General features: G+C 43.7%; 1 protein-coding gene across 2 annotated transcripts in view; it reads left to right on the plus strand.

Moving 5' to 3' along the window:
* The window catches only part of SNX25 (sorting nexin 25), a 111202-nt gene that overhangs the window by 49274 nt on the left and 39093 nt on the right, over positions 1 to 22835 (plus strand). For both annotated transcript variants that reach the window (XR_010838451.1, XM_059049333.2), the window contains exon 6: positions 12359 to 12429. Coding sequence is in view for 1 of the 2 variants with exons in the window: in XM_059049333.2 (XP_058905316.1) it covers positions 12359 to 12429 (71 nt within the window). In the remaining variant the exon portion in view is untranslated. The remainder of the gene's footprint in view (positions 1 to 12358; positions 12430 to 22835) is intronic.

Consider the following 22835-nt stretch of genomic DNA (forward strand, 5'->3'; position numbering starts at 1 on the left):
ACTGACGTGTGGGGCTTGATAGCCCTTTGTTGTGGGAGTTGTTCTGTCAACTGCAGAAGGTAAGCAGCATCCCTAGCGCCTCTACCCACTGGATGCCAGTAGCACCCACACTGCTGTGTCAACCAGAAATGTCTCTGGACGTCGCCAGATGTCCTCTGGGGGACAAAATTGTCCTTTCTTAAGAGCCACTGGTTTAACCCCGTGAACAGTGTGGAGGTACTGTACTTATATTAGTTAGATTTAGATTCAGCTGAAAATTATAGAAAACCCACAAAATAATGATGCCTTGTCAAAGTACAGAGGGTTTTTCTTCCTCCTTGCTTAAGGGAAGTCTGCAGTACCCAGTCGGGGCTGGCACGGGGCCCCGCCTTCCTCAGGGACCCGCGCTCCCCCTAGCTCAGTGCTCTGCCATCCTGCACTCCGGGGTCCTCCTCGTTCAGGACGTTCTCTAGGATGCCATCCGTCATATCCTAATCCCAGGAAGTGGGATGGAGGCAGGGAAACATGGTGGCAAAGGTCCTGTACTGCTTGTCTTTTAAGGAAATTTCTGGAAGCTGCTACATGACATTTTTGTTTATATTTCGTTGGTCGAAACAATTGAGAAAAAGGAAGTAGTCTCATTCTGGGCACCCTTAGGCTTCGTTAAAAATGGAGGATTCTATTACTGAGGAAGGAAAAAGAATGGGTATGGAAGAGGCAAAGAGCTGTTTTTGCTACAGTACTTCACGTTTTGTAGTTATAGTGCGGCTGGATAGCACTGTTTCCCACACAGGCATTGGAGAAATGGCTGCTTCCCTGGACTGGGCATTTGCCAGGGTTAAAGAGATGCCAAGCAAATGCTCAAGAAAGGAAAACTTTCTTTGTTTCTAAGCTGCCATTTGTTGAATATCTAATATGTGTCAAGCACAGTGCTAGATTCTTTATAATCATCATCTGATTGTTATAACCACCACGTGAAGTCGGTACTGAGATTCTCATTATTTGGTTGAGGAGAGGAAAGTGACTTGCCCCAGATTACAAAGCTAATAAGTAACAGAGCTGGGATTTGAATTCAGGTCTGTCTGACTTCAAACCCCATATGTAAAGCTGCGTAACTTGCTAGCCAGGCGAGCAGAGAACAGCAGTGACACATGGCCCCAGCCTTGTGGGATTTTCTGCAAGTGTGGAGATAACTCTCTACTGTTCGTGAGCCTTTGCAGGCACTAATCCTTGTGTGGGGAACAATACCATCAGAAGTACCATCATCTTTTATTGAGGTGGTGACAGACTGCCAGAGAAACAAGTAGTAAGAAAGAAAATCAGAGCAGCCTGTCCCTGTCGTAATCTCATTTACCTTCAGCCCAAATCTTTCTAGATTTTTCAGTTCCGTATTTGTTTACTTCTGACCCTCATTTAAAGAGCAATGTGGAGAATCTAAAAATAGATAGGAAATTCTAATAATGAACGAAAAGTTTAAAATTAAAGAGACTAAGGATTATTTGGTTTGGAGAAGAGGAGGGGAGCCTTTTATCCAGCACATACTGAGATTGGTGTGCTGTTTTTCAGTTTTACCAGACTAAAGCAAGAGGCAATGGGCGTAATGAATGGATTAACTTAAGAGATCATGACCGACAATGGGTTACTGAGGGGTTGCTTAGTATTTTTTCTTTAGATATCCTAAGGGGGTGGATTTTCAGCTCTGAATCAGTTTAGGTGCATTTGCACATGAGGATAATATTAAAAGTATTAAAATTCTTAAAATTGCATGCTTCTGTGTAGAAGAATTTAAATTCGTTGAATGTGCAGTGTTTTGAACAGTGATTCTGAAAATGTGAATCTTGCAGTAAAATAGGATTACATTGTAGAGGAACAAGAAAAAAGAAATCAAGCATACCTAAGACAACCTACGGCAGCGTGTAAGAAACCGCTGAGCGCGTGTGAACCGCTGAGGAAGGCTCGTGTGGGCGGACAGGGAGATGGAAATTCGTAAGTGTAAAACAGAAGCCTGGCAAATTTTTATGAAAAGAATAAATGAATATAAATTTAGTTTTAAAAAAACACATTAAAATGTGAGGCTGCCTATGAAAAGTGTTCTAAAAGATCTTTCAGTTTTCTGAAAAATAAAAGTACATTGACTTTAGAATATAACTGCTGCTCGTGTCTGAGAAATAGCAGAGAGCACAGCGGTGGGAGTTAAACATATCCGAGAACACAAACTGTTTTCATTTAGGAGGAAAGACAGTTTAGTGTTGGCATCAATGTAGAGTTTGATATGAGAAGGGGAATTTTGGTATGAAGAAGTTTATGATGTCTCTGAAATTAAAGAATTCATTATGTGCTTGTGTTGGGAGCAGCACTGGTGCCGTGTTAGGTGTGGGTAAAGTGTTACCTGCTTTCTGAACAACATTTAGGACCACAAGTCAGTTTATGTAAAGCGCTTGGCCCAGGATCTGCATATTCCTAATTGTTAGCTGATACTGTGATTGTTATTGTTTATGGTCGTTAGACTAAGGATCACAAATAGATTTAATTTCTTTGTGAAGACTGGGCGGTTCCTAGTGGCCCACTGGGATGCAGTGTTTCGTCTTGGGGTTTGAGGAGGCCTAATGAATAGCAGTGGTCCTCTCCCCATCCTGAAGTCTGACCCACCTTACGGCCAAGAAATAAGGCAAATGAAGACCACGGTGTCACTCTTACTACTGGAGATCCTGGACGGTGGAGCTTATATGTGCAGGCAGTGCGCTCTCTAACACTGACTTTCACGATTAGACGTTCTTTCCCACCTACCGCTGCTGGCTCAGAGCCCCTCTCCTTGTCCCCGCTGCTCCCTCCTTCCGTCCCCCTGGCAGGCGCAGTCTACTTGCTGCTGCCCTTTGGAGGCAGAGAACGCATGCCCTTAAGAGGAAGGGGAACCGAAGGGCTGTGCTTCACAGGCCCAGTTCCTCCTCCTCTGTGATCAGATTAAAAGCTTACTCCTCTGTGGGGAGGAGAAGAGAGGAATGAGTGAGAGGTGCAGGGAGGCCAGAGATGGTGCTTCTTGGACTTAAAATAAAACATGAAGAGTTGAGGGAGGGGTGAAGTCAACAGGTACTGCTTGTTTCTTTAAAAAACAAAGACAAAAATTGTGGTGCTGGGTGCCTCCTCAACAGAAAAGAACTTTATGGTTCACAAGTAGAGAAGGCTGGAGGCTTCCCTGGCGGTCCAGTGGGTAAGTTTCCGTGCTCCCAATGCAGGGGGCCCGGGTTAGATCCCTCGTCGGGGAACTAGATCCCACATGCATGCCGCAACTAAGGGTTTCGCATGCTGCAACTAAGAGTTTGCACGCCTCAACTAAGAAGCCCGCATGCCTCAACTGTGAGCCCGCACGCCTCAACAGAGATCCTGCGTGCTGCAACTAAGACCTGGTGCAGCACCCCCCCCCCCAAAAAAAGGTAGTGAGGCTGGTGAAAGGGTGGTAGTGAAGGGTGGTGGAATGGATGTAAATAACCTCGAACATGGGTAATAGTAAGATGATTGAAATTATTAGGAAACGATGAGTTTTGAGTACTTTTACTTTTAAAAACCGGTACCGTTTGTGTCATTTAATTTGAATAATGATGGGTTTTAGCGCTGAAATGCAACAGCCGGCTCTCCTGAGCCGGCCTAGGCCTCACGAGCTGACTTCAGCCCTGCACTGAGTAGCAGCAGCGCACGCTCTGTCCTTCTATTCCCCTGCGCTTGACAGAAATGCAGTTCTCCTAGAGGCTGAGGGGCATTAGCGGTGCAAGAAGTCAACCTGTAGTAACCGGTCAGGCACCGAGGCAGACCCTGGCCACAGGCACAGGCTCAAGGGTCCGGCAGGCCTGGACCTCACAGACCCGGTTTGCACTGGCGCTTCACTGCTTGCAAAGTGCATGGTCTGAGGCAAGTCATTTACACTCTGAGCCTCAGTTTTAACTGTGAAACGGAGAAAATAATAGCTCCGACTTCATAGGGTTGTTGTGATAATTAAATGAGATGATGTGTGTAATGTGGGACATCTAGGCTCCCAGTAAGAGCTGAAAAAAATTACAGTTGTCAGGAGCAGGCTAGAACACCCTCAGGTCCTGACTTGAGTAAGATTAATGGATGAGCTGAGACGACAATATCTTCTTTCAGAAAAACTTTGTTCCAAATGTATAAGACGTCATTAGGACACTTTAGATATGGAACATAAAACTAGGCAACTGAAGATGATATTGAGTAAGCATTCTAAATGAAAATGCTTTAGTTAAGGACTGGGAATGGAACATACTGCAGTGGTGCTAAACATACGTCTATAAATACTTTATAACTATATTAATAGCTGATATAAAAATATGAGGAACACAAGTAGAAACTAGATGCAGGCAACAGAGAGAAAACTGTGGCTTTCTTGAGGTTAACTAAAGGGCACCAGCTGGCCTGTGGTGACAAAGCTTTGGCCGCTTCTGTAACATGTAATTTCTGTAGGCTCTGGGAACTAGAAAATGAATCTATGGTAGTTATTTTAGGAAGAGTAAAAGATATAAACAAGATTAAGAAAATAGAAATCACTTATTGCAGACGGAATATATTTCCAGATTATTTTCTGTATATATAACATGAATCCTGTGTGTGTATATGTGTGTGTGTGTGTGTGTGTGTGTGTGTGTGTGTGTGTGTGTGTTTGCATACACTCAGGATTCCTCAGGCTGCTCTGGTGCAGAACTTTCTAGCTGGTGTAACTCAAATACAGTGCATGGGTGTTCAGAGACGACCGGTCTCTCAAGCCCACGATATAGCTGGGTAGTCATTAAATATGCCTCCTGGAAAGATAGCTCAGGACCTTGTTGTTATCCTCAATAGTACTAAGACATAAAAGCTAAAATGATATACTTTTCTTTGTTCATAATATTGGTGAAGATTAAAAATTTAACACCTATCAAGGTGTTATCAAGAGTATAGGAAGATAGACAACTTCATGTCCTGCTGGTAGGAGTAGAAATTACGGCCTTTCTGTTACAGTTTTTATAATCTGAACAAAGGTCACAAAGTGTGCATTTTGTGATACACTTTTGTGATACAAAGTGTGCACTTTTTGATACATTCAATATTCATAAGAATTTATCTTAAGAAAATAACCATGATTACATGGAAAGATTTTTCCAAGAATGTTTCTTGTAATTTTATTTAAAATAGAGAAAAGCTCTAAAAATAATTAAATGTCTAACAATAAGGGTTTGGTTTAAAAGGTTTTGGCTCATCTATACAATGGATTGCCATGTAACAATGATGTTGCCTCAGAATATTTAATAATATTGGAAGATAGTAACTATACATTTATAAATTAAAAAGGCTCTAAGCCAGTATTTATTAACATAAATCCCATCTTATAAAACAAAAATAATTGTGTTTGCATAGAAAAAAGGTTATAAAGATATACCAAATGTTAATAGTAGTTAACTTCGTTGTGCTTTGTGTATTTTCCCATTTTCTTGGAAGAGCATATGTTACTTTAGAGAAAGTAAAAATTGGCTCGGACTGAGAAAGTAAAATCTGCCTGTCTGTTTATCAGGCTGGGATAACAGACACTAAAACCAGCTAACAAGTTAACAGGAAACAGTATTTCTTCCATATATATTCAGTGGCTGTAAAATGTCATAATGATTCTCCTCGCTTAGTGACTACTGCTTTCTTATTCACTGAGAAGCATTGCTCTCTAAATTCTATCAGAAACTTTGCTGTGTGAAATTATATCAGTAGGAATGACACATCCTCTTCTTCCCTGGAGGATTTCAGTCACTTTGACACAGAGAAGCAGTCTCATTTTAATCCAGATGCAGAGCTGCAGATAAGGGGTTTCTGGACTCAGCATCCCACATTTATCTTAACTTTGTAGTTTTCAAGGCAGTGGGACCCTATATCCATCTGAAATTGACCCCTTTATAAGCCCCGCTTTAAGCCTGTTACAGTGCTGCTTCATTTAAATTTCATCCACGCCCCACTCCTCCCCAGAAACCAGTAGTAACTTTATCTTTTTCTTTGTTTGGGGAGATGTCCCATGGTTCCTCTTGCTGATGGCAGTGGGTCAGTAAACCTGAGGCTGTTGGACTACAGTGACCCTGGTGGTCTTCGATTGATCAGGCTGAGACACTGTTCTAGTCTGGAAAAAAAGTAAGGTTACTTAACATGGCTTTTATATATATTTTACAAGCACACACACATACCAGCTCCCTAAATAGCACATATCCGAAGAGTCAGCAGCAGTGTTAAGGAACAATAATTGTTAACGGTCATTAAACTTTCACTGAGGGCAGGTGCTGTTCCAGATATTTTAAAGGTCTTCTCTCATGTAATCTTCATAGCAACCCTATGAGGAAAAATGCTGTTATTCCGCTTTTTGCAGATGAGGACTCTTCAGTTTTAAAAAGCTTGAATAATTTTCCCAGGGTGACACAGTAAGTGTCGAAAGCAGCATTTGAACACAACCCATCTGGTTCCAGAGCTCACATTCTTAGCTACTCTGACCCACTCCCTAAATAACCCAGCAGACCTTGTCAGTAGTGCTGTGGATGTGGGAAGCAGCTCCAGCTTAGCTAGCGGAAGTCACCATGGTTTCATTTCTTAAACACTTTAATTGAAGTCTCTTTAATGAAAACATTATCCCTAGCCTAGTACAAAGTAGCCTGTGGCAACTCTGAAACATTATTTTTGAATTTCTGATATTTTCTTAAACATTTGTATGTATATACGGTATTCTATGCTATAATAGATCCTTGCTAATTTTGGTATAAAACGGTATTTTAAACCATTTACCATATGGTACACTTAGACTAGGGTTTGTCTGACCTTTGACCCCCCCCCCAAGACATTCCAGCATGTGCACAACCAAGACAGCTCTAAAGTAACGCTTGAAAGGTGTGCCTGATGAGATGACGAAACTGATGTTTTTGGTTGGCTTCTAAATAACTTTGAAATCAGTTCTAATAGCATCCCAAAGCCCTTCTGAACATTTGACAGTTGAAGGTGTTGATTTCTAAGGTGATTACTTTGAAGGACTGTGTAGCATTCAGGCGAGATTAACATTGTTGGGAAGAGTTCATAAAAACAGTCTCGTTCCAAGTCTGTTAATTTAGTGAAGTGTCTAAACCGGAAGAGAGGTGAGGTGGCAACTCAGAGGGACATTTGGCAGCTAGCTTTGCGTGACGTGTTCGTTATCCAGAGACAAGGGGTGCTCTGGCTAGGATCTTGCCAGAACTGGAAAAGAGCTGAATTCTTGCTTCGCTGCTTCCTCCTAAAACTTGAGTTTACAACGTCATTTTGGAAAAACGTGCTAACAGTCTCTGCTTTTCTGATCAAGAGCATGTTGACAAATATTAGTCCTCCTGATTGTTGAACCGCACTTGGCACCAGCTAGGCCGTGTCCGCCTCTAGAGGAGGAGGAAGGCCAGGTGAGTGCCGGGTGCCCCCGAATCCCCCCCAGATGACTAAGAAGCCTGTGCCGTCAAGGATGGCCAGCATTTGGATGCATGTGTGTTGCATGGTTTTGTTGAGAATGAGAAAGTCTCTCATTTCCTACTTTGCCTTTTGGTATCAAGTGAAAGTGAATTCTACAGATTCAGTAATCATCTTCAGACGCCTCCTGTGCACAGAGCACCGTGTGAGGAGGGCTTGGTATTTGTAAAGATGAATTGCTTGCGGATCTCTGGATTCTTTCCCCGCCATCAAGGTGTTCCTTGTTCAGTGTAGGAGACCCCTGTGGCTGTAAATAGCTAAATATGAAGCAAGGTAGGCCAGAAGTAGAGTGTGAACAGCTGAAGACGTGGGTAGGAGCAAATCTTTCATTGTGTAGCCGAGGGGAATCTACGAGGCCTGGGTGTTTGGGAGTGAACAGGACTTCAACAGGTGACGGGGGAGGCTGTGTGTGAGAGGGAGAAGAAGGGGGCAAAGGCTGGGAGGCAGGAAAGAGCTGCGTTGTGTCCGGGGTGTTGCACCTGCTCTGGTTTGGCCAGAAAATGGTATGTGTCCAAGAGGGACATGGAAGGCAGTACGGCTGGAAAGATGGTCTGGCCTTGGCCATGGTGATGTGCTTTAAAGGGCCGTAGACAAGATAAACACTAACCTATATTGAATTTTAGGGCAGCCAGAAAATGGTTAAGAACGTGAGCTTCAGAATCAAGCCCTAGGTTGTAATTTTGCCTCTCGTACTTAAAAGCAGTGAGACCTTGTATAGATTTCTTCATACACCTGAACTCTTCCTCTGTAATGTGAGATTAATTACAGCACCTTGTGAGGGTTAAATGAGATACTATAAATTATCTAATCAGGTACTTGGTACCTGATGAAAGGAGTCTGTTAGGTGGTATTACTTTATAATTTTATGGATTTGTTTGAACATTTTACCTCTTTCTCAGATGACGTGTATTTTCTTCAGTACCATTGGTGACCTATTTGTCCCAGAGTGTGAATCACTAAGAATATCAAAAGAACAGATTGTTCAGAATGTTATGTGTGCCTGTTAAGTGTTACAGATGTTAACACTTATTAATGTAGCTCATTAATAAGTCAGTTTGGACTGCTATCACAAATATACCATAGAACGGGAGGCTCAAACAATAAACAGTCATTTCTCCTAGTTCTGGAGGCTGGGGAGTCCAAGGTCAAGGTGCTGGTAGGCAAATTGGGTTTCTGGTGAGGGCCCGCTTCCTGGTTTATAGACAGCAATCTTCTTGCTCTGGCCTCACGCTGTGGAGAGAGCTCTCTGGCTGGAGGGGGGGGGGGGGTCATCTCTTTTGTAAGGACACGTACCACCCTTGAGACCTAATGACCTTTCAAAGGTCCCGCCTCCAGATACCATCACACTGGGCATTAGGCTTCACATATGACTTTTGCAGGGGACACAAACATTCTGTTCCTAGCACTCATTAATATTTACTGCCAAGCTAGGTTCGGTTGGAGAATCCAAGACTCAATCCCTATCTTCAAGAGGCTCATGATCTAGTTGGAGAGAAAAAAAAGGTAGCATATCTTTTTTTATAGACAAAGCCACAATTTTGTCTTAGGCTCAGATGTGTGACCATTTTAAAAAGAAGGGCGAGGTCCTGGACACACTGGACACACCGTTTTCTTCGTTCACAACATTCTTTGTGGAAATGTGACTTTAAAATAACAGTATAAAATAGTAGATAAATGGGTACTATTATAGAGCAGAAGTAATTTAGGATTTCAGGGAGGAGAAATATTAATGTGCATTAGGGGGATTGGGAATGACTTGAGGGAAGAAATAGCATATGTAAGACCTAATTAGGTGGACAAGAAGGGAGATTGTTTTCAGAAGGAAACAGCATGAGCGAAAGCCTGGAAAGTGACTACAGTCTGGGGAGAGCAGTGTGGAAACGGTCGTGGCTTCAGTCCAGGCTTATGTGGGGGTTGGGTGAGGGGGCCAGTGCCAAGGTGCAGAGGGAGTGGGAGGCTGGAGTGGAGGCTTCCTCCTCTGTGGGGGGTCCCTGGAGGGCCTGAGCGGGGGACGAGGAGCTGAGAGTGGTCTTTGAGGAAGGTGTTTTGACAGGGGTGCTCGAAGTGGGCTGGATGGGAGATAGAAAGCTTGACATCAAGGAGACAGACCGTTTAGCTAATGCAGCTGACCCACAGGTGAGAATGCCTGAAATAGGGTGGTGACAAGAGGAAGAGGAGGAGAGGAACTTATTTAAAGATTCAAAGGACTTTGAGATTCATATTTATGGGAGGGCAGATATCTAAGATGATGAGATTGCAAGCCTAAAGGTTAGAAGGATGATGAGGCTGGTGCAGAAGTGGAGAGGTAAGGAAAGCTTCCTGTGCAGGAAAGAAGGTGAGTCTGTTTGAACTGGCTAAGATAGATAAGCAGTTTGGCAACAGTTTTAAGATGACTTATAATTCTACCATTTTAATACAGATGCCCTTCATTTTTATCTCTGTTTTGCATTGTAGCCCTGGTTCATATACCCACATATTTACGTATCTGCAATCATAAGTGTACATGCCATTTTGCATTTTAGAATCAGTGTCATTAAAATCTATTTTTATGTAGTCTTTCAAATATTATAGGCTGAGTGTTTTCCCCTTAGTCTGATATATCCCCAGAGCTTTCTGAAAGCAGGTACCATATTGGTGTTGTTCATTTCAGTGTGTCTTGAAACTAGGAACTGATTTTAAAAGTGTTTGTTTAGTGAAAGCATATTGACCACATAGATTATTCTCATGCTTTTCTTCGTAGAAGTTTCTGCAACAAGCATATGTTTGGAGTTGGGTGACATGTGTTGGAGTTGAGTGAAAAGTCAGTGCTTTCTGCTTATAGAACCTAAGTCCAAGGTTAAATTAAAGACTTGGTTAAGGAGTGTTTGATGATTCCAGGTTTGTGTATGCTTCTTATAAGCTGTTTCCTCATCTCTTCATAACTGGCAGGAAAAATCACGTGAAAAGCTACTTTTGTGTTTTACCATTAATGGAGGAATGAAGGCAGTTCCATCAGACAAGTTTATTGATTATTAATGTCCTAGCAAGGCCTCCTTTTGGAGAGCATCGCCTGAGTGTGTATTCAGCCTGGAGGTAACTTCTCTATGAATGGAGGCTTCAGAGAGCTGTCTCTCAGTCAGACGGCATTTGGCCATGAGACGTATTGACGCACAGTTACTTAAACAAGTTAGGGATTTATTCTCCTCAATAACAAGATGTCCTGAGATGGACAGGCTGGGGCTGTTATCATGGCTCAGTGATGTCACTGGACACCTGAAATCCTCCCGTCCTCTCCCGTCGCCACATGGCTTGCATCCTCATGGCTGCTGTGCCTGCATCCAGCTGCATCCTTGTTCCATGGAGGAAAATTGAGGAAGGACAAGGACAGAAGACTGAAAGGGCTTTTCCATGGAGTCTGCCCCTTTAAAAAACCTTCCTGGAATCCCCTCCCGGCAAGTTCTGCTCATATCTCACAGGCTAGAACTATACCAGATGGCTGTCCCTAACTGCTAGGGAGAAGATTAGCGTTTTGAGCTGGGTGCATCGCTTTCTCCAATAAATGTGGTCCAGTTAGTGGGGAAAGGAGAGAGGAAGGGTGTTGGCAACCAGCAGTCTGCTGCAGTCTCCAGGCGACCTCCGGCAGTGCCCCTGACAGCCTGCGCTCTGAGGTGGTGAGCGCGGGCATCGATACTCTTACTACACAAATGAAGAAATCAAGAGATGTGAATTTGTGAGCTGTCCATGAGTAGCTGTGACAGATGAATTCACCTCTGTCATCTGGATTTTAGTTGAAAAGCAAAAGAACATATCTTGTGTTCTAAAAGCCAACCAAGTGTAGCATTAAATCTTAGAATGCTGCGAAGTTTGTGTTCAGATAAAGAGTTAATGTTAAATAGCTTTATTATAGGCAGATTCTTAATCAGTCAACATAATTAAGGGCTAAGAAACACTCAGGATAGATAAGTTTGGTTAGGGCAATACTTAATAATGATTAAGTAGCACTTAAGAACTTGGATTCATAACTCACCTGACTTGAATATGCTCAAAACAGCCACAATTCTAGGGTTGTACTTGGCACTAAAAATATAAGCTTTTCTTCTTCCTCACACAGAGGTGACCTCAGTCACATGTACCTCTGCCTGGTGTTCTGCCCCAGTGGCTGTCCACTCTCTCTGTGCATTAGAATGACCTGGGGAGCTCCGACACTGTTGACACCAGAGCCCCACTGCAGATGCTTTGAATCTGTTGGCCTGGAATGCTCTTCTAAGTGAGGAGTAATGCAGGAAATCACGAAGATGGTGACAGTAGGACTGGAGGGGAGAGGACAGCTTTGAGAAGTGTGTAGGACAGTGCCATCCAGTGGAACTTGCCGCAGTGATGCAAGTGTTCTCTTTGCGCTGTCCAGTGTGGTCCATGAGGTCCATGAGGTGGCTGAGCACTTGAAATGCGGCTGGTGCCACTGAGGAACTAAAATTGTGCTTTAACTTAAGTAGCCCACAGGGCTCATGGCCTCTTCGTTGGACAGTGTAGGCCTAGGAGGTAGAATCAATAGGCTCTGGTTACTGGTAGCCGGGAGGAGAGCAGAGGTAGGGGGTGGAGGAGAGGGAGGAGCTGATCGTAACCTCAAGCTTTCCCTCTTCAGTGGGGGGCCAGGTGGGAATGCGTCTGTACAGGGAATGGAGTGGGGGAAGCACGTTCACAACTCTTACATTCCGGTCTCAGAAATGAGCAGCACGTGGCCCAGTGCCCAGACCAACGACTTCATCCATGTTGGGTGGTTTTAATGATGCTTGGGCAGGATTCACAGTATTACAGTTGATTAGTACAAATACGGTCTAAACGCATCTCTGAAAATAGTACTTTTTTCCTATTCAATCTTTTCTTGTTTTCTCTTTTTAAAACTCAGGTATCAAATTGTAGTGGAAATAATCCAAGCAACTACAATTAGCAGCTTCCCACAGCTGAAGAGGCACAAGGGTAAGAACCAGTTTGTTTCCTTCACGTACACACACTAAAGGTCCTGGGTCTGTCTCCAGCCTTCTCTCTCCTGTCAGAGCTTTGACAAGTGTGAGCATACATTTAAATACTTCAGATTTGTTTAAATAATGGTGTAACAACGTAAGAGAAAGTAAGTGTAATTTCATCCTAATAAAAATCTTTGTTTGTAGTTCTGTGTTCCCTTATAAACTTTATTCATCTGTAGTCATAATTTTTAGAATATTAAAGTCAGTGGGTACATATTGCTTCTGTTCTGTTTTTAAACTAAACATGGTTTCATAATTTTTTCTCATATTAAAATTGAATCTTAATATTCATTGATATTTCTATATTGGAACATAATCTTGATAGTGATTTGAATGACTTTCGTGAGTTGATGTTTCATAATTAACCTTTTCCTTTGTATTTTTATTTATTATTATTTTTAAAAATATTTATTTATTTATTTATTTGGCTGCGTTGGGTCTTAGTTGCGGCACGTGGGCTCCTTTCTACTTGCGGTGTGTGGGCTCCAGAGCACGTGGGCTTAGTTGTCCCTCGGCATGTGGGATCTCAGTTCCCCAACCAGGGATTGAACCCGCGTTCCCAGCATTGGAAGGCAGATTCTTAACCACTGGACCGCCAATAAAGGCCCTCCTTTAGTTAAACATTTGTATTGTGAACTTCTTTCCTCCTCTACTCTTGTAGATTTAAAAATATACATATACATGTTCTATATTTTTTTCCTGTTTATTTCTCTTCCAATAAAGAATTGGTTATCCAGGCTTTGATACTGAGGAATAATCAAGGTCTGAAGTTGACTCCCACCTCCCTACAGTTTGCCTGGTGCTTCATTTATGAAGTTGCAGGACGTGTTACTCTGTGGAGGGCAGCAAAGGTCAGGATTCCCAGCTGACAGGCACCGACACTACTACCTTGTAGGCTAGACTTCCCACGGAAATCTCCAGGCCCCCTCAAGTTCCTGTCTGGGAGTGGAGGGTCCCAGAAGGACAAGAAGACTTGGGCCAGAGACTGTAACCTGTGCCCAGGTTTCTAATCAGCACACAGAGGCAGAGGGGTGCTTGGGGACTTTTACTTGTCTTTCTGAGTCTCTGACAGAAGGTAGGAGCCAAGTTTTTTAAAAAAAAGAGGGTATAGACTCTGAAGAGGCACTTACTCTTAATCTCAGCCCAGTGAGGAAGATTGCGCAAATGCATTCGTTAGAAAATGTTTATTGAACACTGACTAGGTGATTATGATTCAGCAGTGGACATGGCAAAATCTCTGTGTTCACTGAGTCCCTGAACTAGGCTGGGAGGCAGTGGGACAATCAACAAATAAAATGCACAACATTTCAGACAGGCGAGACGTGCCTTGGAGAAAAAAACGAGTTCTCCCTTCTTGTTGAACTGTGGCGAGGTGGGGGGTGATAAGGAATGCTGGCTCAGCCGGAAGGAGAGGATTTTGCACTTGGATAGGGTGACCTGGGGAGACCTCGCCCAGGTGGGGACCTGTGAGCAAAGCCCTAGGGGCCCGAGGGGGTCTGGGGAAGGACAGGTGCAAAAGTCTGAGGCAGAAGCATGCAGACTTGCTTGAGGGGTGGGGGGCGGGGAGAGAAAGCCAGAGATCAGAGGTGGCAGGAGACCCTGTCCTGAAGGGCCTTACTTACGCTATAGGGGCTTCAGCTTTTACTCTGAATGAGGAAGTCTTTGGAGGCTTTTGAGCAAAGGAGATGTGATCTGATTAATTCCTCCAAGAGTACAGGCCCTGCTCCTCTCCTTTTCCTCATTGTTCCTGCAGAGAAGATACTTTGTTTTCAGACCGTTTGACAGACATTTTAAGGAGAATACTAGAGAGGGACTTCCTGTTGCCACCGCTGTCCGGCTTCTCTCAGTGCTCCTCCCTGCTGTGGGAGTTTAGTCAGAGACACCTTTCTTATCTCGCGTTACTGTGTCAGTTTACTAAGGCTGTGTGACAGAGTGCCGCAGAGTGAGTGGTTTAAATAACAGAAACATTTTCTCGTTGTTCTGGAGTCTCAAAGTCTGAGATCCAGGAGTCGGCAGGGTTGGTTTCTTTTCAGGGCAGTGATAGGTCTCGCTTCTTGGCTCTTAGATGAGAGTCAAGCAGTACATCTTTGGCAGGACATCTACAAAGACCTGTTTCCAGGTAAGGTCACATTCACAGGTACCAGGGTTTAGGACTTAAACGTATCTTTTGGGGGGACACAGTTCAACCTGAAACATTATAACTGGTAAGTTCAAGATAGCATTGTAGGGACTTCCCTGGTGGGGCAGTGGTTAAGAATCTGCCTGCCAATGCAGGGGACATGGGTTTGAGCCCTGGTCCGGGAAGATCCCACATGCCACGGAACAACTAAGCCCGTGTGCCACAACTCCTGAGCCCGTGTGCCACAACTACTGAAGCCCATGCACCTAGAGCCCATGCTCTGCAACAAGAGAAGCCTCTGCAATGAGAAGCCTGCGCACAACAACGAAGAGTAGCCCCCGCTCGCCGCAACTAGAGAAAGCCCGCGCGCAGCAACGAGGACCCAACGCAGCCAAAAATAAATAAATAAATTTATTAAGGAAAAAAGAGATAGCATTGTAGTTCCTCTTTCGTGAAAATGCTAGAAGCATTTATTTTCAGTGAGCTCTATAACCACATTAAGATTTGCCACATTACTCTTCTTTTGGGCTAATTCTGTTACCAGTAGTTAGCTTTTCCTAAATTAGTCTCTTTTAAGTCTATGATAGGGTTTAGATTAAGAAGTAAAATCTCAGAAAAAAGTTGGGCAGCTAAAGCCATATAGGCGATTTCAGCTACCGTGTGTCTTCATGTCCAGAACAAAGACAGGTTTCATGGAATCAGTATTCTAGCAAACTGTGTGGGTCTGTATAAGCATGAGGGGAAGTATAAGTGACCAAAAAAAGGTAAATTGGATTTCATCTGAAGTTAAAAACTTGTGTCTTCCGCAAGAAAGTAAAAAGACAACCCTCAGAATAGGAGAAGGCATTTGCACATCATGTATATGATATAGCGCTTGTATCCAGAATATATAAAGAACTCATACAACTCAGTAATCAAAAGACAACCCATTTGGGTAATGGGCAAAGGATTTGCATAGGCACTTCTCCAGAGAAGACATACACACGGCTAGTGAGCACATGAAAACATGCCCCGCCTCATTAGACATTGGGAAAAGGCAAAGCAAACCCACTATGAGATACCACTATTCACACCCACTAGAGTGGCTAAAATAAAAGACAGAGGGTGACGCAGTGTCCAGGAATGACGTATAGCGATCTAGGGTGTCGATAATGGTGGTGAGAAGGAAGGGATTGGTAAGGAAGGTTATAAAGGAAAGACAGCCTAGTTGGTGGCTAACTGGATGTGGGAAGGGATCAGATGGTGGGACATTATGGCGCTGGTGCCGCCTGCTGCCTTTACAGGGGAGGACGTGGCTGTCCAGAGCTTACGTCCGAGGTCCCGGCTCCCAGTCTGCTGCCGTTCCCGTGAGGTCCTGCTGCTTCAGCTTGGTGAGGTGAGGTTTGGGTGCAGAAGAAAAAGTGCGGGAGCTGGAGGTTAGGAGGTCTTGGTTCTCTCGCCAGCTTCCCAGTGAGACCTGGGCACGTCCTTCACTTGTCTAGGCCTCAGTTTCCTCAGCCTTTAGGTTGCCTGCTCTTGGTGATCATAAAGGGTTTCTCAGTGAAGACACTCAAAGAGTCAGGGGATGTGTAGGGGTCTGGGTCAGGGGTGAGAGAGCTCACCATTCCGGGCGTTGTGGACCTGGGACGACAGGAGGGTGGAGAAGTGCCCATCCGGCGTTTCTAAGCTGGGATTCACGCTGTGGGGAGAGAGCAACCCTGAGGAGAAGTGCTCGGAAGTGACAACATAGAGGTAATAGTTAATCGTCTCCTATTTCTGTGTATCTTTGCACAGCCCGTTCGTTGTTAGGGAGGAATGATGTGTTAAGAGTCTGAAGTGACTTCCCTCATAAATAATACCATCTGCTGTCTCTTGAAGTTCATGTGTAGGCAGTTTCGATTTTAAAGAATTAGGTTGTTATAGTTTAAGTGCAGGTATTTTTTTTTAATAAAAAGGAAGGTCAAATTGAACATGCCCCAGTGTCCTTTTTCTTTTAATAAAATATCCAGTAACATATTATTATTGGAAACAGTTCTTATTTCTCTGTGACCTTTGGAGTTTTGATGTACAGCTGTCACATAAAAAGTTACTCTAATTCTTTCTCAAATTAATCTGTAATTTATTTCCAGACAGATGTTTTTTTTTTGTGTGTGTGTTTTTTCCTCCCTGTAAAAGGCACTACAGAAACTTTGATTTTTTACCATTAAAAGGCTCCCCTAAGATAGAATCGCTTTGTTGTTTTTTGAGGATAGTGCGATCTAGTGAAAATATCATCGGGTGGAGAATCCGGGAAAGGCCTCAGTCTGTGTGTTAGCCTCTCGTCGCCAGATGCACCTGTCTGCACTTTTTCCTTAAACCTGGAAAATCGGGCTGTGCTCAGAGTGATGGTGTAATGGTGCTGCCAGGTTGTATGTGAGGTTGCAAGCAATTTCGTTTCCAGTGTTGTTTCTCCCATGTCCTCTTTGTGAGTGGGAAACTGAAGAAGTTTAAAAAAAAAGAATGACCAGATGGAAGATACTAAGAATGCTTAGGATTCAAACTAGAGACGGGAACTTTATTTATGAATATAGTATATATATGCTACAGTATAATTTTGTTGCTGCATATAAATATGTTTCAGGCAGGTCTTTTTCAACTGTAATAGTTGATGATTAAGAAATGGTATGCAATTGTGAAAATATTTTGAGGGTTCAGAGGAAAAAATGCCATATAACAAGTGGGGAGAAATTACCTGATTGTGTTTCCTCTGAACCTTTAAGGCATGAACCAGCTGACTCTGCACTGACTTTTCTCAGGATGATAGGGTCGGGTCGAGGGCGGGGGGACCACTTTATATACCCAGGAAGGTTCAAATAAGGCTTCTGAGTGTCAACAGACTCCAGCAAAGTCACACAAAACTCTGCACATGTTTCAGGTTCATAGTAGATTAGTTTATCTTAAATGAAGAGCAAGTTCCTCTCTTTAACAATGTAGAAATTTCAGTTTGATTCTTTGCTTGATGGCTTTTTTCTTACGGTATTTTGATCTTTTTAAGAAATAAGGTATTGAGTGATTTAAAAAGTCTTTATAGTGCCTCAGCTAGTTTAACTGCTGATACAATTCTAGGGAATGTAAATAATCATAAAAATAAAAAAGTTTTGAGACCATCTAACTCAGATCCTTGTCCTATGGGTAAGAAAATTAGGTATGATTAGAGAAGGAGGTTCTTAGAGCAAATTCATAGATATTAAACAATTTGAAGCACTTGGTCTCAGAATTTTTAAGTCTGCTCACAAAATTTTCTTGCCTCTGACCTTATTTTATCATTCATTCTGGCCAAACATACTGACTGAGGCCTGAATTTTAGCCGATAATCACATCAAGTTCTTGTTGGTTTTGGAATTTGGGAGGTTTAGTAAGTCCAAGTAGCTAGTTTCAGTGACCATTTTTCCGTCTTCATCTTTGACTATTCGGCAGCATGTGACATTGGTGACTACTGTCTTCCTGAGCTTTCAGCTGCCCTGGCTAACACTCTGTCATTCTAGTTGTTTGTTTGTTTTTCTGCTTGCTTATTCGTCTCTATTCAGCTTTTAGATGTTGGAATTCCTCAGGTTTGTTTCTAACTCTCATTATTTTATACCTGTGCTGTCCAATATAGTAACCATTAGCACATGTGGCTATTTAAATTAACTGAAAGTAAATAAAAATGTAAAATTTTGTTTCTCAGTCACACCAGTTATGTTTCAAGTGTTCAGTAACCATGTGTGGCTACCGTATTGGACAGCGTGGAACATTTCCTTCATCACCAAAGTTGCCTTGGGTAGCACTGCTCTGTGTTCTTTGTCTGGTTAGTCTTTCCTTTATCTATATGCTGATGACTTTCCAAATTTCTATCTACAGAACCTCTATTCTCTGCTTTTCTACTTATCTGCTGTTTACTGCACATTTTTATTTGGATATCGAAAGACACCTCCAAAGGAAAAGGTCCAGATCAGGTCCCACGTAACCGGTCATCTCTTGTCTCTGTGAAGGGCATTGCCATCCATCCGAGTAAGTCAGAAACCCAGGAGTCCTCCTTGTTCATTCCTTCTCCATCATGCGCTGTATCTCCTCCATTATCGTCCCACAGACTGACCTCCTAAATATATCTCAACTCGGCTCTTTCTCTGCACCACCGTTTTCCACCACCCGTCTCTCTCGAACTAAGGCAGCAGCTTCCTAATTGGTTTCCTTGTATCCACTCCTGCCCCTATTCAATTTATTTTTCATACTGAAGCCAGAGTGATTTTTTAAAAAGTACAGATTTTCATCATGCCACCCCCATGCTTACCTTTCATTGTCTTCCCATTGTTCTTAGAGTAACAACCCTCCGATGTGAAACCTACAGGGTCCTGCTTGCTCTGGCCCCGCCTCTGTCTTCAGCCTCGTCTCTGCCAGCCCACCCCCCTCCCTCTGAACTCCAGCCACACTCACTTTGCTGTTTCCTCAACTCACCCCAGTTCCTCCCGCCTCACATTCTTGGCACATTCTGTTTCTTCTTCTTGGAATGCTGCCCTACACTCAGTATCACTCTGCTAGATAACTCCTACTTCTCCTTTGTATTTTATCTCAAATTTCTCGGCTTTGTTCACAGCACCTCCCCCCGCCCCCCGCTGATCCTGGGTAGATGAAAGACCACCTGAGTTCATAGGACCCTTCGCGTCAGTAGAGAAAGGACTCTGAAGGGTATCTTCATCACCAGAAGTAGGTCTTCAGTCACTCAGCAAGCATCTTTCGAGTGCCGTTATGTATGAGGCACAGCTGTGCAAGGCATGGAACTGTCCCCGACCTTCAGGAGATCATAGTCCAGTGAGGAGACAGGTGGATACACAAACAAAATCACAGTGCAATTTGATAAATTCAGTGAGTGTTGCAGGTTCAGGATTGAGTAGTGGCACATATGTGTGGAGTGTCAGCTCTACCTGGGCCAGAGCTCAAGAAAGGCGCTCTCTTAAGGGTAGCAGAGTTGAGTCAGAAAGATTGAGTGGCTCTCGTCGCCTTTGGGCTTGTCGGGTGGCTGCGGCTAGATGCTGCCACGTGTGCGTTTGTATGTGGGTTATGTCGGCTGAGACACTGTGCAGGTGCTTGGGATGTAATGGAGAGATGAGCCTTGATGGGAAAACAGGGGCTGATCCTAAAGGGCCTTGTGAGCTGTCCTGAGAAGTTTGGGCTTAATCCTGGAGACCAGTCGTTCTCAAACTATAGTGTGTGTCAGAATCACCTGGAGGGCTTGTTAAGATGCAGGTTTCTGGGCCCCAAAGTCTGGGATTCTGTGGCTCTGAGTGGGCCCTGAAAGTTTGCATTCCTCACAGGTTCCCCAGAGACGCAGGTGTTGCTTATCCAGTAACCACACTGTGAGAACCGCTACTGTAGAGCCAGTGATCTGTTCGCGTTTGCATTTTAGTGCCCAACTCTAGCTTTTTATTTACAATTAGAACAGCCCAGATAGTTGAGAAGTGGTCTAGTAAAATTAGCTGGCTGCTAGGGTCTCAATAATCGTGTTCCCCCAGAATCCTTTCGTTGAAATCCTAACATCCGAACTTGATGGTATTAGGAGGTGAGGCCTTTGGGAGGTGCTTAAGTCGTGACAGTGGAGCCCTCATGAATGGACTTGGTGAATTACAAAAGAGGCTGCAGAGAGATCCTCAGCCTCTCCCATCGTGTGAGGACACAGCAAGAAGGTGGCAGTCTGCCACCGACAAGAGGGCCTTCACCAGGACTTAACTGTGGTGGCACCCTAATCTTGGATTCCCAGTCTCCAGACTGGGAGAAATACATTTCTGTTGTTTAAAGCCAGCCGGTCTGTGGTATTTGGTTATAGTTGCCCGAACTAAGATACTGGCCAAGTGTAGGAATTCTAGTAGTAATGGAACATATGCTACATTTTCCCTGCAGTTGGATGTGAATGAGCCCAGTATTTCAGCTCCCTTTAAAGCTTTCCCCCACCCCACTGCTGTTCTGGATCCTGAAATGTTATCAAGAGTAGTTAAAGTGATAACTAATTACGAACCTGCTGTACAGCACAGGGAACTCTACTCAATACTCTGTAATGGCCTATATGGGAAAGGAATCTAAAAAAAAACAACAAGGGTGTATATATGTATACGTATGACTGATTTCACTTTGCTGTGTACCTGAAACTAACACACAACGTTGTGAATCAACTATACTCCAATAAATATTAAAAAACAAAACAGAACACAGAAGCTGTAGGAAATAAAGGATCCTCTGTGGACAAACAGACCCTGCAAATTAACAAGACTTCTGACTAATGATACAGAAACATTAAATGAATAGTTAAAGAGAAAAAAAGAGTAAAGTGATTCAAGAGTAGTATTTATTCAGCTGACTGCAAAGAAGGACATAATGTTGATTTGAGTCGGATAGAAACTGCCGTATATAAATACTGCACTCTTGGGGCTGACGTGCTCATAGTATAGATTGGGAGGTGTTGGCAACATTGTGTGTATCTTGTTTAGAGTGTAAGTAAAGAGTTTTGGAACTGAATTGTCAAGTAAAAGTGTAGAAGAACTTCAGACTATATTGAGTATGTACATACACACAGCTACTTGTTGATGAGAACCGTAATGATTTCCATTAGGAATTATTATTTTTTAAAAAAAAATAAATTTATTTATTTATTTATTTTGGGGGCTGTGTTGGGTCTTAGCTTCTGCGCGAGGGCTTTCTCTAGGTGCGGCGAGCGGGGGCCTCTCTTCATCGCGGTGCGTGGGCCTCTCACTGTCGCGGCCTCTCCCGTTGTGGAGCACAGGCTCCGGACGCACAGGCTCAGCGGCCATGGCTCACGGGTCCAGCCGCTCCGCGGCATGTGGGATCTTCCCGGACCAGGGCTCGAACCTGCGTCCCCTGCATCGGCAGGCGGACTCTCAACCACTGCGCCACCAGGGAAGCCCAGGAATTATTTTTTTTAAATAATATTTCTCATCTGATTTGGGATGTAAAGATGTCCCTGCCTGAAAGAAGGCGCTACTCTGTAGACTCTAGTGGACTTGTCAGAGTCCTTTCTAATGCTCTGTGATCTGACTTCCTGGCATTGCGGTAATTTGACACGGTTTCTAATTTAACACCCCAGGCCATTGCTGCACGGCGCTTGCCAGGGTTTCCCTCTGACCAGCCCTGATGCTCTGAGGGCGGCAGCGTCCAGAGCCTGTGGTTCCTTCCCCAACATCCAGCACAGCCCCATCCCTACCTGCCTTGCAGGCCCGAGGGCTCAGGGCACTTCCACTGCACTCTCTGCAGAGAGTGTAATTTTATATAGTTACATATAAATAATTTTATATCCAACTCTGCTCCCATTCCCCTTCCTGCAGAAAACTTTAGTCATCTTCCTTTCTGAGACCTGCATTTACAGGAACAAAGTTCAGGTGCGGAGATGTTAAACAGGTACCTGGTTAGTCACACGCTGGTCGGGAGCTTGAACCCACATCTCCTGGACTTTAGTCCCGGTCTCTTCCCACTGCACTGCTCGCTCACACAGGCAGATGCTATGCGAGTCATGCTCAAAACTTAGAAATCGTATGCGTCAGAACTGCGTTCCAAGTGTCTGTCTTCTGTCTGTTCAAGTCACACTTCTAAATGTGGGAGAAGGGTTCTCCCGGCAGTTTGATGCGTGGATTTAACTGACCGGACACTATTATTTAAAAAATCTATTGCAAGCGTGCTGGAGGGCCTTAAACCAAAGGAAGTACTGAAAGTTTCAGCCCTTGAGATGTTTAAAGGAAGGAGATAGAAGGCGCTCTGTAGGCACCCTGACTCGGCCTTACCGGGCTCCTGAGGCCCCTGTATTCTTCTCCACTATAACGTGAGAGGCTCCGCCATCAGCTGCTACTATAGGATCTCTGCTTATTCCTCAAATATACTTTCTACTAAAGCAGAGTGACACACTCCAGACTTTGAAATTTCAGGTGTTTGGTGTGATAAGAGAATCCCACTTGTAAAAAAAGAGAACATTCCGGCCTCAAGTTGAAAAGAAAGGTAAACATTGTTCTATTTCCTGGGCAGCTTTTGAGGTGATTTTCAGATAACGTTGAAGAAGTTTGTGACGATCAGGAACTCCTGAGAATTGCCATCAGCTTCACAGTAAGAAGGAAGCACCATTTCTCCTTTGGAAACTGGACTAGTCCCTGAGTAAATCCGTACCTGTTTCTTGAACCCTCTTCTCAAGGGGGTTTACTGAAACTTGTATTTCAGTGTACGAGAAAGATTCAAAGACTTGTTAGCCT

This window comes from Kogia breviceps, chromosome 20 (assembly GCF_026419965.1).
Source record: "Kogia breviceps isolate mKogBre1 chromosome 20, mKogBre1 haplotype 1, whole genome shotgun sequence".
Classification (NCBI taxonomy): Eukaryota; Metazoa; Chordata; class Mammalia; order Artiodactyla; family Physeteridae; genus Kogia; species Kogia breviceps.